Source organism: Octopus sinensis, linkage group LG24 (genome assembly GCF_006345805.1).
Source record: "Octopus sinensis linkage group LG24, ASM634580v1, whole genome shotgun sequence".
Classification (NCBI taxonomy): domain Eukaryota; kingdom Metazoa; phylum Mollusca; class Cephalopoda; order Octopoda; family Octopodidae; genus Octopus; species Octopus sinensis.
Window position 1 is genome coordinate 10,702,631 of NC_043020.1, and position 14,649 is coordinate 10,717,279.

Below are 14,649 nucleotides of genomic sequence, written 5' to 3' on the forward strand. Positions count from 1 at the left end.
TAATCTTCTCTGAAAACAATGTCTGGTCATGGAAAATATTATTTTACTTGGAAACAGGTAAGGGTTGGAGACAGGACAGGCATGTGTCCATAGAAAATCTGCCTCAAAATATTTTGTCCAACCCATGTGAGCATGGAAAAGTGGACATAAAGATCTGATGATGATGAAGACATTCACCATATACAACATATATATATAAATATATATATATATATTTATATATATGACACTGAATCAGCTTCGCTGAGTGACAGGTGATGGTTGTTTAGAAAATGCCCGGGCTAAAACTACACGCCTTCATTAGTCAGTTACGGTGAGACAGTGTCACGTGACAACTTGCTGGGGTTTCCTGCTGGAGCCTAGCGGAAGGTATTTAAAGGGAAAAATTTGACAAGTAAGTCAGTCACCGGCTGACACTCGCTGACGATACATCGAAGAGGCCAAGGAACAGAGGAAAGAAGAAGAAAGAAGACATGCACCCAACACAAGAACTGAAGACACCTCCGAAAGGGGGGCCCCCGCCACATCAAAACGGTAGAGGAGTAGGGGCCGAAACCGGACATGGTTACTCCTGATGATGTCTTGAGTTAACTGGATCCTATAAAGGAGCTGTTGTGGTAGCAGACCATGAAACACGGTTGTAATTCCACACACACAACAGGCTTATTCTGGGGCTACAGTAGAAGACACTTGCCCAAGGTGTCATGCAGTGGGACTGAACCTGAAACCATGCAGTTGGAAAGCAAACTTCTGAACCACACAACAACACCTGTACCTACTTAATAGCTACAAACCACACCTGCTCCTTAAAACTCTCGAATATTTGCAAACGATGATCATTAGAATTTTTATGATGATTTTTCAGAGTGACCCAACCTATTTCTTTACTACCCACAAGGGGCTAAACACAGACGGGACAAACAAACGGATTAAGTCGAATACATCGACCCCAGTGTGTAACTGGTACTTAATTTATCGACCCCGAAAGGATGAAAGGAAAAGTCGACCTCGGCGGAATTTGAACTCAGAACGTAACGGCAGAAGAAATATGGCTACGCATTTCGCCCGGTGTGCTAACGTTGCTGCCAGTTCGCCGCCTTAAACCACCAACAAGATGACCTCTGACCCATTGCTTTCTTTGCGCAAGATTACCAAAACTGTCAATGTTTGAAATGTGATAAAAGTATTTCAAATAAAATATGAAACAAAAATAAACAAAAAGAAAGAAGTGCTGCCTTATCCCTTCCCTAGTAGCTGCTCCTTCTTACCTTTGATCCCCATCTTCTTCTGTAGGTATCGAACCATTGACTGATACTGTTGCTCAGCCTCCTCATCTACATCATCACAGTTTTGTCGCCATTCCATCAGAGATGTCAGAGCTGTTCGATCCTGAAACGCACAAAAAAAAAAACACATAAATAATGGAGGTGGTGGTGGTGGTGTGGTACCATTTTCTATACATAGAAATGAAAAATAGCTTTGAAATTGTCATAATGCAGTGATGGCAAGCAGGATCAATCAATCGATCTGTAGATGGATAGATGGACGGATGGATGGATGGATGGGTGGGTGGTGATAGATAGATAGATAGTGATAGATAGATAGATAGATAGATAGATAGTGATAGATAGATAGATAGATAGATAGTGATATATATATATATAGATAGATAGATAGTGATAGATAGAGATAGAGAGAGAGAGAAAAGGAGAGAGAAAGAAAAGGAGAGAGAGAGGAGGGAGAGAGAAAGAGAGGGAGAGAGAGAGAAGGAGGGAGAGAGAGAAAGAGAGAGAGAGAGAGAGACTACATCACCAATTTCGAACCGAAACCAAGCAACTTCTAAGGCTTACCAAAAATACACAAATCAAAAGAATTTCAACATGGAGTAAAGGAATAAGGAAGTGATTACATAAAATTACTACAGCCAAAAGTTCTAAAACTTAGACCTAGAAAAGCGAGTCCAGCATGCCATACCCACAATCTAAGCAGTTTTATTGGCGTTATTTTGAAACTATTAGGTACTCACATATCTAGTTTCACCTGGGATGACATCAACTTAGTGTCCAACTTTCCCAAAATAATAGAATTGAATTCATTTTACTTAATTGTGATGCAGTAAGCGTTTACACAAATATTCCACATGATTTAGGAATAAAGGTAATTAAATACTGGGTGGAAAAACATAGAAGTGATTCTCAGTGGATTGACCATGCTATTTATATAAGACACAGTCAAACTTATGCTTGAAAATAACATTCTTTTACAATGGAATGAATTACATCCAAGTTGGAGGCATAGCAATGAGAATGAGATTTGGTCCCAAAAGGAAAACTACGGAAGTCAATTGAGAAGGTGTGTTAAAGATGCATAGAAAAGATACCTTGATGATTGCTTCATAATCGGGACGAAACCTCTAGATATGAAGGTAAGTTTGTATGTATGGAGTCACTGGATTGCGGCCAAGCTGGGCCACCGCCTTGAAATGTGTATGTATACTCTTTACTCTCTTTTACTTGTTTCAGTCATTTGACTGCGGCCATGCTGGAGCACCGCCTTTAGTCGAGCAACTCGACCCCGGGACTTATTCTTTGTAAGCCCAGTACTTATCCTATCGGTCTCTTTTGTCGAACCGCTAAGTGACGGAGACATAAACACACCAGCATCGGTTGTCAAGCAATGCTAGGGGGACAAACACAAACACACACACACATATATATATATACACATATACGACAGGCTTCTTTCAGTTTCTGTCCACCAAATCCACTCACAAGGCTTTGGTCGGCCCGGGGCTATAGCAGAAGACACTTGCCCAAGGTGCCACGCAGTGGGACTGAACCCGGAATCATGTGGTTGGTATGCAAGCTACTTACCACACAGCTACTCCTGCGCCTGGAAGAATTTAATATCCACCTGAACAATCTGTATCCAAGTCTCCAATTTACAAAGGAAATGAGCAGTAACAAATTTACCAATTCTAGACATAAGGCACAGGAGTGGCTGTGTGGTAAGTAGCTTGTTTACCAACCACCTGGTTCTGGGTTCAGTCCCACTGCGTGGCACCTTGGGCAAGTGTCTTCTACTATAGCCTCGGGCCGACCAAAGCCTTGTGAGTGGATTTGGTAGACGGAAACTGAAAGAAGCCCGTCGTATATATGTATATATATATATATATGTGTGTGTGTTTGTGTTTGTCCCCCTAGCATTGCTTGACAACCGATGCTGGTGTATTTATATCCCCGTTACTTAGCGGTTCGGCAAAAGATACCAATAGAATAAGTACCGGGCTTACAAAAGAATAAGTCCTGGGGTCGAGTTGCTCGATTAAAGGCGGTGCTCTAGCATGGCCGCAGTCAAAATGACTGAAAAGAGTAAAGAGAGATAATGGTAATTAAAAGTGATACCACCATCACTACTGATGTATACTATGAACACAAGAGACACACATCAATACCTGAATTTTAAATCATGATATCCAAAACATACAAAATGCAATATCCCATACTACCTAGCCAGAAAAATTTGCAGTATTGTGGAAGATGTGAATACCAGAGGCAAACGCCTAACAGAACTCAAAGAATTTCTACTCAAACAACAATAGCCATCCCTACTTGAAGAAAATGGTTATACAGTTGGTATACAGGCAGCGAGCTGGCAGAAATGTTAGCACGTCGGGCGAAATGCTTAGCGGTATTTCGTCTGCCGCTACGTTCTGAGTTCAAATTCCGCCGAGGTCGACTTTGCCTTTTATCCTTTCGGTATCGATTAAATAAGTACCAGTTATGCACTGGGGTCGATGTAATCGACTTAATCCGTGTGTCTGTTCTTGTTTGTGTCCCCTTTGTGTTTAGCCCCTTGTGGGTAGTAAAGAAATAGGTATTTCGTCTGACTTTACATTCTGAGTTCAAATTCCGCCGAAGTCGACTTTGCCTTTCATCCTTTCAAGGTCAATTAAATAAGTACCAGTTATGCACTGGGGTTGATGTAATTGACTTAATCCGTGTGTCTGTCCTTGTTTGTGACCTCTCTGCATTTAGCACCTTGTGGGTAGTAAAGAAATATGTACACAACTGTGTTATAGAAACTTATACAACAACTTTCGGAAATCCCCAAAAAGAGGAAAACAAACTCAGGTCAAACCATTTATAGTGACACACAATTTGTGTCAGCAAAATATCTTTAGCATTGCCAAAGCAAACTTGCTGATCATTTGTCAAAGTAATGAACTGAAGGAGGTAATCACAGATTGAGCTATGATTCGAAGTAAAAGGCAGCCAAAAAATTTGAAACAACTGAATGGCTGTGTGGTAGGTAGCTTGCTTACCAACCACATGGTTCTGGGTTCAGTCACCCTGCATGGCACCTTGGGCAAGTGTCTTCTACTACAACCTCGGACTGACCAAAGCCTTGTGAGTGGATTTGGTAGATGGAAACTGAAAGAAGCCCGCCGTATATATATATATATATATGTATATATATATACATATGTGTGTGAATGTGTATGTGTGTGTATATGTTTGTGTGTCTGTGTTTGTCCCCTCGGCATTGCTTGACAACCGATGCTGGTGTCTTTACGTCCGCGTAACTTAGCGGTTCGGCAGAAGAGACCGATAGAATAAGTACTAGGCTTACAAAGAATAAGTCCTGGGGGTCGATTTGCTCAACTGAAGGTAGTGCTCCAGCATGGCCACAGTCAAATGACTGAAACAAGTAAAAGAGTAATACATGAGTATGTATGTGTGCTTGTGTTATGACTGGTCCCTCTGGTGGTAAAAAGCACTGGTGGCAGCGCCCATGTGGCACCACATAAAAAAAACCATGCGGTGCCACGTAAAAGTACCCTACACACTTTGTAAAGGGGCTGACATTAGGAAGAGCATCTTGCCATAGAAACCATGCTAAATCAACTGTAATCTGGGGCAGCTCCCTAGCTTCTGACTCTGGTCAAACCATCTGATCCATGCCAGTATGGACAACAGCCAGCGCCACCTTGACTGGCTTCTGTGCCAGTGGCATGTAAAAAGCATCAACCGTTCATGGCCGTTGCCAGCCTACCCTGGCACCTAAAAAGCACCATCCGTACGTGGCTGATGCAAGCACCACCATGACTGGCTTCCATGCCAGTGGCACATAAAAACCACCAACCGATCATGGCTGTTGCCAGCCTCCCCTGGCACCATCTGTACGTGGTCGATGCCAGTGCCACCGTGACTGGCTTCCATGCCGGTGGCACGTAAAAAGCACCAACTGATAGTGACCGTTGCCAGCCTTGCCTGGCACGTAAAAAGCACCCACTACACTCACGGAGTGGTTGGCATTAGGAAGGGCATCCAGCTGTAGAAACACTGCCAGATCAGACTGGAGCCTGGTGCAGCCTCCTGGCTTCCCAGACCCCGGTCGAACCGTCCAACCCATGCTAGCATGGAAAACGGACATTAAACGATGATGATGATGATACACACACACACACACACATAATTCCTGTTTTCTGTTCTCTTTTATTCTGTAACCTGTAATTTGTGCTCTATATAAACATACACTTTAAGCCTGTTGGTGTTTATCTGCCTTTCTACCTCCATAACAGCTTGATAAGGATTGTACTTACAATGCAGAGACACAAACTAATTGAAGAGGTTGGAATTTAAACGATTTAAGCTCTAACTCTGTCATGTATGCCATGCTTACTTTACACTCACTCACCCACTCACTGTATACACACACACTCCTGTATATATATATATATATATATATATATATATAGTTAATCCAAACAAGAAAGCAAAAAAAAAAAAACACAACAACGCGAGGACGTGGAACAAATATAGTATTATTGGACGCTCAGGAAAGAAGGAGGGTTTAACGTTTCGAGCGGAGCTCTTCATCGGAAACATAGGAGAAGGAAAGATCCAGAGAAGGGAAGACAGAGGAAAAAAAATTGCCAAAATATGAATTAGAGATAAAACTACTATTATGCAACTCAAACAGTGATAGACATAAACCAAAACATAAATAACAAATAAAATATATTTTTATAAAACATATAACCTTAGGAGTTTGCTCTGGCACTCCATTACTACCTTCTTTTATTTCCTTCCCAACTACTCCCACCCCTGTATAATGTAGAGCAGCCCTGTATCTCCTATGTTACCAGACACATATGCTTGTCCTATCATAGTTTAACCTTTCAACACCAGGAATAAAGCTGCCCACCCCTCCTAAATAATACTGTGAGCTTTTTCCTCTTCCTTTTCCTGTTCTTTTTGTGCCTAGCACATTACCTGGCAATCTCACTAGTGGTGGTGGTATGAAAAAAAAAGCACCTGGTACACTCTGTAAAGTAGTTGACTAGAGGAAGGGCATCCAGCCATAGAAGCCTTGCCAAACCTCATACTGGAACTCAGCAGTTCATTGGACCCTGTCAAACCACGCAAGCTATACATATATACATATTCTTTTCTGCTCTAGGCACAAGGCCCGAAATTTTTAGGGAGGGAGCCAGTCGATTAGATCAACCCCAGGACGCAACTGGTACTTAATTTATCGACCCCGAAAGGATGAAAGGCAAAGTCGACCTCAGCGGAATTTGAACTCAGAACGTAGCAACAGGCGAAATACCGCTCGGCATTTCGCCTGGCGTGCTAACGATTCTGCCAGCTCACCGCCTTTACATATATACATTATACATATTATATGCATTATACACACACACACATATGCACATACATATGTACTCTCCCGTCATTAGACAAGTTTGGCATATGAGGGTTCAGCAATTTCCTGCTGAACAACCACACAAATGATTTGCTTATAGTCATCAAACGTTTGTGTACTCATAAGATCACTCTCTCCATCAAATCAACATTACCTGTACAGGTGCACCATGTGCCACAGGTCAGATGACGAAATGATCGCAGAGCAATGTGAAATGAAGTGCTTTGCTCAAGAACACGACGCAATGCCCAGTCTGGGAATCGAACCCACAATCTTGCAATCGTGAGTGCAACACCCTAACCACCAAGCCACACACCTTCACACATATATTACACATATTACACACATATTACATATATTACACATATTACATATATTACACATATATTACATATATTACACATATATTACACACATATTACATATATTACACACATATTACATATATTACACATATATTACATATATTACACATATATTACATATATTACACATATATTACATATATTACACACATATTACACACATATTACATATATTACACACATATTACATATATTACACATATTACACATATATTACACACATATTACACATATATTACACATATATTACATATATTACACATATATTACACATATATTACATATATTACACATATATTACACACATATTACATATATTACACACATATTACACACATATTACATATATTACATATATTACATATATTACACATATATTACACACATATATTACACATATTACATATATTACACACATATTACACATATATTACATATATTACACATATATTACATATATTACACATATATTACATATATTACACATATATTACATATATTACACACATATTACACATATATTACATATATTACACATATATTACACACATATATTACACATATTACATATATTACACACATATTACACATATATTACATATATTACACACATATTACACATATATTACATATATTACACATATATTACACACATATATTACACATATTACATATATTACACACATATTACATATATTACACATATATTACATATATTACACATATATTACATATATTACACACATATTACACATATATTACATATATTACACACATATTACATATATATTACACACATATTACATATATTACACACATATTACACATATATTACACACACACAAGAAAGCACATAAATGCAAGTTACTCAATTAAATCCAAATGCTTATTCATCAAATTGGATTATATTAAAATATATTACATGTACCATCAGAATTTTATTCTAGTCTTGATCACAACTCTCCAATGAATGGGAACATGAAACTCTGAGTCACAGCTTTTTTGTGATGTTTTTGCAGCTTCAATAAATAAATATAGATACACACACACACACACATATATATATATATATATATATATATATATATATATATATATAGGCGCAGGAGTGGCTGTGTGGTAAGTAGCTTGTTTACCAACCACATTGTTGCGGGTTCAGTCCCACTGCGTGGCACCTTGGGCAAGTGTCTTCTACTATAGCCTCGGGCCGACCAAAGCCTTCTGAGTGGATTTGGTAGACGGAAACTGAAAGAAGCCCGTCGTATATATGTATATATATATATATATATATATATATATATATATGCATGTATGTGTCTGTGTTTGTCCCCCTAGCATTGCTTGACAACCGATGCTGGTGTGTTTATGTTCCCCGTTACTTAGCGGTTCGGCAAAAGAGACCGATAGAATAAGAACTGGGCTTACAAAGAATAAGTTCTGGGGTCGAGTTGCTCGATTAAAGGTGGTGCTCCAGCATGGGCGCAGTCAAATGACTGAAACAAGTAAAAGAGAGTAAAAGAGTGTATGTATATATATATATATATATATATATATATATGTATATATCCTCATCATCATCATCATCGCTTAATGTCCATTTTCCAGGCTAGCATGGGTTGGACAGTTCAACAAGGGTCTGGGAAGCCAGGAGGCTGTACCCGGTTCCAGTCTGATCCGGCAGTGTTTCTACAGCGAGATGCCCTTCCTAATGCCAACCACTCCGTGAGTGCAGTGAGTGCCTTTTTACGTGCCACCAGCACAGGTACCAGGGGAGGCTGGCAATGGCCGTGATCGGTTGGTGCCTTTTACATGCCACCAGCACGGAAGCCAGTCAAGTATGTAAAAATTAATATTTCCTTCTCCAAGCCTAGATTTGAAACTGAACCTAAGAATTCTCGGTCGGTCCAAACCACCACGATCAACAGGCGTGAAAAAAGGTTTTCCTTGTCCTGTCAAAAAGTGATTGATCATCTCGCTCTGACCTACAACCCCAGCCATATCAGGTGAAGTTTAAATGGATAGGAGCTGACCCATTTAGGCACAATCTCGGCTGCAGTATGTCTGTCCTTCTAGCTGCCACGATTATTATAAATAAGGTAATCAGCAGAGGGACAGACAACAAGAAGAAGAAGAAGAAAGGCCTAGCAGGCAGATGACAAAGGTTTACGACATGACAGAAGGTTTTGGTAGACTGCAGAGACCGAGAGAAATGTTTGAAGTGCTTCGGCAGACTACTGTCTCAGATGAACTATGCACACACACACACAAACAAACATACTCTCATTTACTCTCTTTTACTTGTTTCAGTCATTTGACTGCGGCCATGCTGGAGCACCGCCTTTTAGTCGAGCAAATCGACCCCAGGACTTATTCTTTGTAAGCCCAGTACTTATTCTATCGGTCTCTTTTGCCGAACCGCCAAGTGATGGGGACGTAAACACACCAGGGGGACAAACACATACACACACATATATATATATATATATATATATACATATATACGACAGGCCTCTTTCAGTTTCCGGCTACCAAATCCACTCACAAGGCATTGGTCGGCCCGGGGCTATAGCAGAAGACACTTGCCCAAGGTGCCACGCAGTGGGACTGAACCCGGAACCATGTGGTTGGTTAGCAAGCTACTTACCACACAGCCACTCCTGCGCCTATATTCATTTCTGACATATCACTTCCACAGATGCACCCTGTTTCTATTTCTAGCAACTCGTAGCGGTTGTCAACATTTTCTGTGTAGTGAAGAATTATGTGTACCAACAACAAATTAAGTCCAGTGAATAAATTATTTTAACTATGAATCGATTCACTCATTTGTTTATTTCAAAGACATCTACATTCCTTTTGCATCTGTTTACCTGAGACACATTTAACCACTACATATATATATATATATATATAAGCCTTTGACGAAGTGGAAGGGGGTATAGCTACACATGGGGTAGAAGACAACTGGACGTTTCTGAGGGACAACCTGCTGAAAGCCGCTGACCAGATCTGTGGCTGGTGCAAAGTCCCCTTAAGACCCAAAATAACGTGGTGGTGGAACAATATTGTTGACAGGGCTATTAGACAAAAGAAACAGGCTTGGAAGGCCTGGAAGAACGGTGGTAGCAGGGAAGGGTATCAGACTGCCAGAAGGGAAGCTAGGAGACAGGTCTATCTAGCCAGAGGGGAAGCAGATAAGAGAAAATTTGCCAATGTCCTGCGCCATGAGGATGAAAGACTTGAGGTATTTCGTGTTGCAAGACAGTGTGTGAGAGAGAATCGTGATGTGGTAGGAGAGAAATGTGTTCGCATGGAGGATGGTTCACTTGCGCTAAATGAGGATGCAAAGAGAGAAGCTTGGAGACGCCACTATGAAAGGTTACTGAATGAGGAAAATGAATGGGATAAAGAGAGTCTGCCGAATGTTGACCCTACAGAGGGACCAGCTATCCGAGTTGATAGTTCCGTGGTAGCTAAGGCAATTAGAAGCATGAAGACAGGGAAAGCCCCAGGCCCATCAGGAATTACTGCAGAGATGCTCAAAATATCTGGCAGTGTCGGCTATAACCTAGTCACCCGTATAGTCAACCAGGTGATACACGAAGGAGTCATACCCAATGACTGGTGCAGCAGCATACTAGTCAACTGCTACAAAGGTAAAGGTGATGCCCTAGATACAAATAATTACAGAGGTATCAAGCTGTTGGATCAAGTAATGAAGGTTACGGAGAGGGTCATAGCCCAACTAATTAGAGAGAGAGTTAGTTTAGATGAGATGCAGTTTGGGTTCGTGCCAGGAAAAAGTACCACTGATGCTATATTCCTGGTAAGGCAGCTGCAGGAGAAATACCTAGCCAAAGATAAGCCCCTGTACCTGGCTTTCGTTGACATGGAGAAAGCTTTTGATAGGGTCCCCCGATCCCTTATCTGGTGGTCAATGAGGAAACTAGGGATAGATGAATGGCTGGTGAGGACTGTGCAAGCCATGTACAGAGATGCCGTAAGTAAGGTTAGGGTTGGCAACATGTACACAGAAGAATTCAAAGTAGAGGTTGGGGTCCACCAGGGTTCAGTACTCAGCCCCCTCCTATTTATCATAGTACTCCAGGCAATTACGGAGGAATTCAAGACAGGCTGTCCCTGGGAGCTCCTCTACGCTGACGACCTTGCTCTTATTGCTGAGTCACTATCAGAAATGGAGGAGAAGTTCCAGGTGTGGAAGGAGGGTTTAGAATCAAGGGGCCTTAGAGTCAACCTAGCTAAAACCAAAGTACTAATAAGTAGAAAGGTAGACAATCCACAAATATCTTCAGGAAGATGGCCCTGCTCGATCTGTAGAAAAGGTGTAGGTAGAACTCTATAAGATGTACCCAGTGTAAGCTATGGACACATAAGAGGTGCAGCAATGTCAAAGGTAGGCTAACTGGGAAGATAGTTTTTGTATGTGGCAGATGCTCGGGAGCATTAACCTCCGAAAATCTGCAGAAAACAACTTCCGTCACTTTCCAGGGGGAAAAACTAGAAGTAGTTGATAGCTTCCGTTATCTAGGTGACCAAGTCAGTAGTGGGGGTGGGTGCGCTGAAAGTGTAACTGCTAGAATAAGAATAGCCTGGGCAAAGTTTAGGGAGCTCTTACCTCTGCTGGTGACTAAAGGCCTCTCGCTCAGAGTAAAAGGCAGACTGTATGATGCGTGTGTACGAACAGCCATGCTACATGGCAGCGAAACATGGGCTGTGACTGCTGAGGACATGCGTAAGCTCGTGAGGAATGAAGCCAGTATGCTCCGATGGATGTGTAATGTCAGTGTACATACTCGACAGAGCGTTAGCACCTTGAGAGAAATGTTGTACCTAAGAAGCATCAGTTGTGGTGTGCAAGAGAGACGATTGCGCTGGTATGGTCATGTGGCGAGAATGGATGAAGATAGGTGTGTGAGAAAGTGCCAATCCCTAGCAGTTGAGGGAACCCGTGGAAGAGGTAGACCCAGGAAAACCTGGGACGAGGTGGTGAAGCACGACCTTCGAACTTTAGGCCTCACTGAGGAAATGACCAGAGACCGAGACCTTTGGAAATATTCTGTACGTGAGAAGACCAGGCAGGACAAGTGAGCCCAGCCCACTTATGAATGCCTTTCCTCCCTTGGACACAAAGACCGGTTGAGGCAAGCGAAGTCGATATAGAACCTCATCCGACGACAGACACCCATCCCAACCCCCCATGCCTGCGAAGACATGTTGGGGCAAGCGAAATCGAAACCGAATTGAACAGCCAGGATCCCTGGCCTGGTGGTACGTAAAAAGCACTATCCGACTCGGGGCCGTGGCACGTAAAATACTCCAATGCGACCGTACGACAGGCACCCATGCCAACCCCCTTTGCTTGTGAAGACATGTTGGGGCAAGCGAAATCGAAATCGAATTGAACCAGCCAGGATCCCTGGTCTGGTGGTACGTAAAGCACTATCCGACTCGTGGCCGTGGCACGTAAAATACTCCAATGCGACCGTACGACAGGCACCCTTGCCAACCCCCTTTGCTTGTGAAGACATGTTGGGGCAAGCGAAATCGAAATCGAATTGAACCAGCCAGGATCCCTGGTCTGGTGGTACGTAAAAAGCACTATCCGACTCGTGGCCGATGCCAGCACCGCCTCGACTGGCTTCCGTGCCGGTGGCACATAAAATACACCAATCTGACCGTGGCCGTTGCCAGCCCCGCCTGGCACCTGTGCAGGTGGCACGTAAAAAGCACCCACTACACTCACGGAGTGGTTGGCGTTAGGAAGGGCATCCAGCTGTAGAAACATTGCCAAATTAGACTGGAGCCTGGTGCAGCCTTCTGGCTTCCCAGAACCCCGGTCGAACCGTCCAACCCATGCTAGCATGGAGAACGGACGTTAAACGACGATGATGATGATGATGATATATAATTGTTTCCTCATCAACAAAATATGCAAATTATACTCACATAATTGTCTATGAATCATCAGCAACATTTGTCGATGCAATTAATCATAATTGAGTATAATTTGCATATTTTGTTGATGAAGAAACAATTGTGCAACATTAATCCATTTTTTTAGTTGTATTTCAATTTCATTACATTGAGGGTAGTGCTATTTCTATGTGGAATTATCGTTCGCGACTATACCGGTGGAGCTATTTCTAGCACTAGAGTTAACATATTCAAAGTTGGCTCTCTTATATTTACGGATAAATATGTATTTGTCTCCCTGGTTTATTGTGCTAGGTCGCTTGGTGTTAAAATAAGGGTATTATTGAATTAATATCTAAAATTGTTTTCACCCTCATTATTGAATTTATGAATTTGATACGCTGCAGTAAATATTACATGCGGTATTCACTTCCACTAAGTCTTAGCATTTGCTTTCGGCGGGGAATTTGTAACTACAACCCTGAATGTAATTGATCAGACCACATGGGTAATCGTCGCCTGTAAGGGTCTGATTAATTGCATCGACAAATGTTGCTGATGATTCATAGACAATTATGTGAGGATAATTTGCATATTTTGTTGATGAAGAAACAATTGTGCAACATTAATCCATTTTTTTAGTTGTATTTCAATTTCATTACATTGAGGGTAGTGCTATTTCTATGTGGAATTATCGTTCGCGACTATACCGGTGGAGCTATTTCTAGCACTAGAGTTAACATATTCAAAGTTGGCTCTCTTATATTTACGGATATATATATATATGTATGGTGAGGAGCAATGGCCTAGTGGTTAAGGCAGCGGACTCGCGGTCATAGGATCGTGGTTTCAATTCCCAGACCGGGCGTTGTGAGTGTTTATTGAACGAAAACACCTAAAGCTCCACGAGGCTCCGGCAGGGGGTGGTGGCGATCCCTGCTGTACTCTTTCGCCACAACTTTCTCTCACTCTTTCTTCTGTTGGCCTGCTCGCTTAGCCAGCGGGATGGCGTCATTTAAAGGCTAAAACAATGCGAAGCGCATTGTGACCAGCGATGTGTAACATCTGATGGCCTGGTCGGTCACAGTGATCACGGTGATATATATATACATATATATATATATATATATATGTCGTTGTCGTCGTCATTATCGTCGTTTAACATCCGCTTTCCATGCTAGCATGGGTTGGACGATTCTGACTGAGTGCTGGCGAACTTGATGATCAGTTTTTCAAGAATATAGGCTTATTTTTAAAACTCACCTCAACATTTTCAAGTTTCACTTGGAAAGGAAAGTGAGGATAGAAAGAGAAGTGCTGCCTCCCAGCAATTTTATTAAAAGGCAGGTGTATGTAGTGCAGATGGCCCAAGTCAACAGGCCTACTCTAAGCATATTCCTTTAGAGTGAGGGCAGATGAAGTGGAGAGAGCACTTGCCCTACAGGTCAAGGCAATCACGGTTTTTGGGGGGGTTTCCATAAGCAGCCATTGGCAGTCTCCCTCTTTTGGGGATTTAATTGTTATAATTTTCATTTTTATTCTGCTTTTGCATGCCTCAATCTCACTCTATTTGTGTTGTGTTATCCTCTGCAATCTCAAATCCCTTTTAGGATCCCTTAGTGGTAAATGAAGAAAACAT

At 41.8% G+C, this 14,649-nt stretch overlaps 1 protein-coding gene across 1 annotated transcript in view; it reads right to left on the reverse strand.

Annotated features, from left to right (window-relative positions):
• Positions 1-14,649, reverse strand: part of LOC115223933 (tonsoku-like protein) — a 102,758-nt gene that overhangs the window by 54,252 nt on the left and 33,857 nt on the right. Inside the window, exon 6 of the mRNA XM_029794673.2 lies at positions 1,269-1,389. Within this exon, the coding sequence (XP_029650533.2) occupies positions 1,269-1,389 (121 nt within the window). The remainder of the gene's footprint in view (positions 1-1,268; positions 1,390-14,649) is intronic.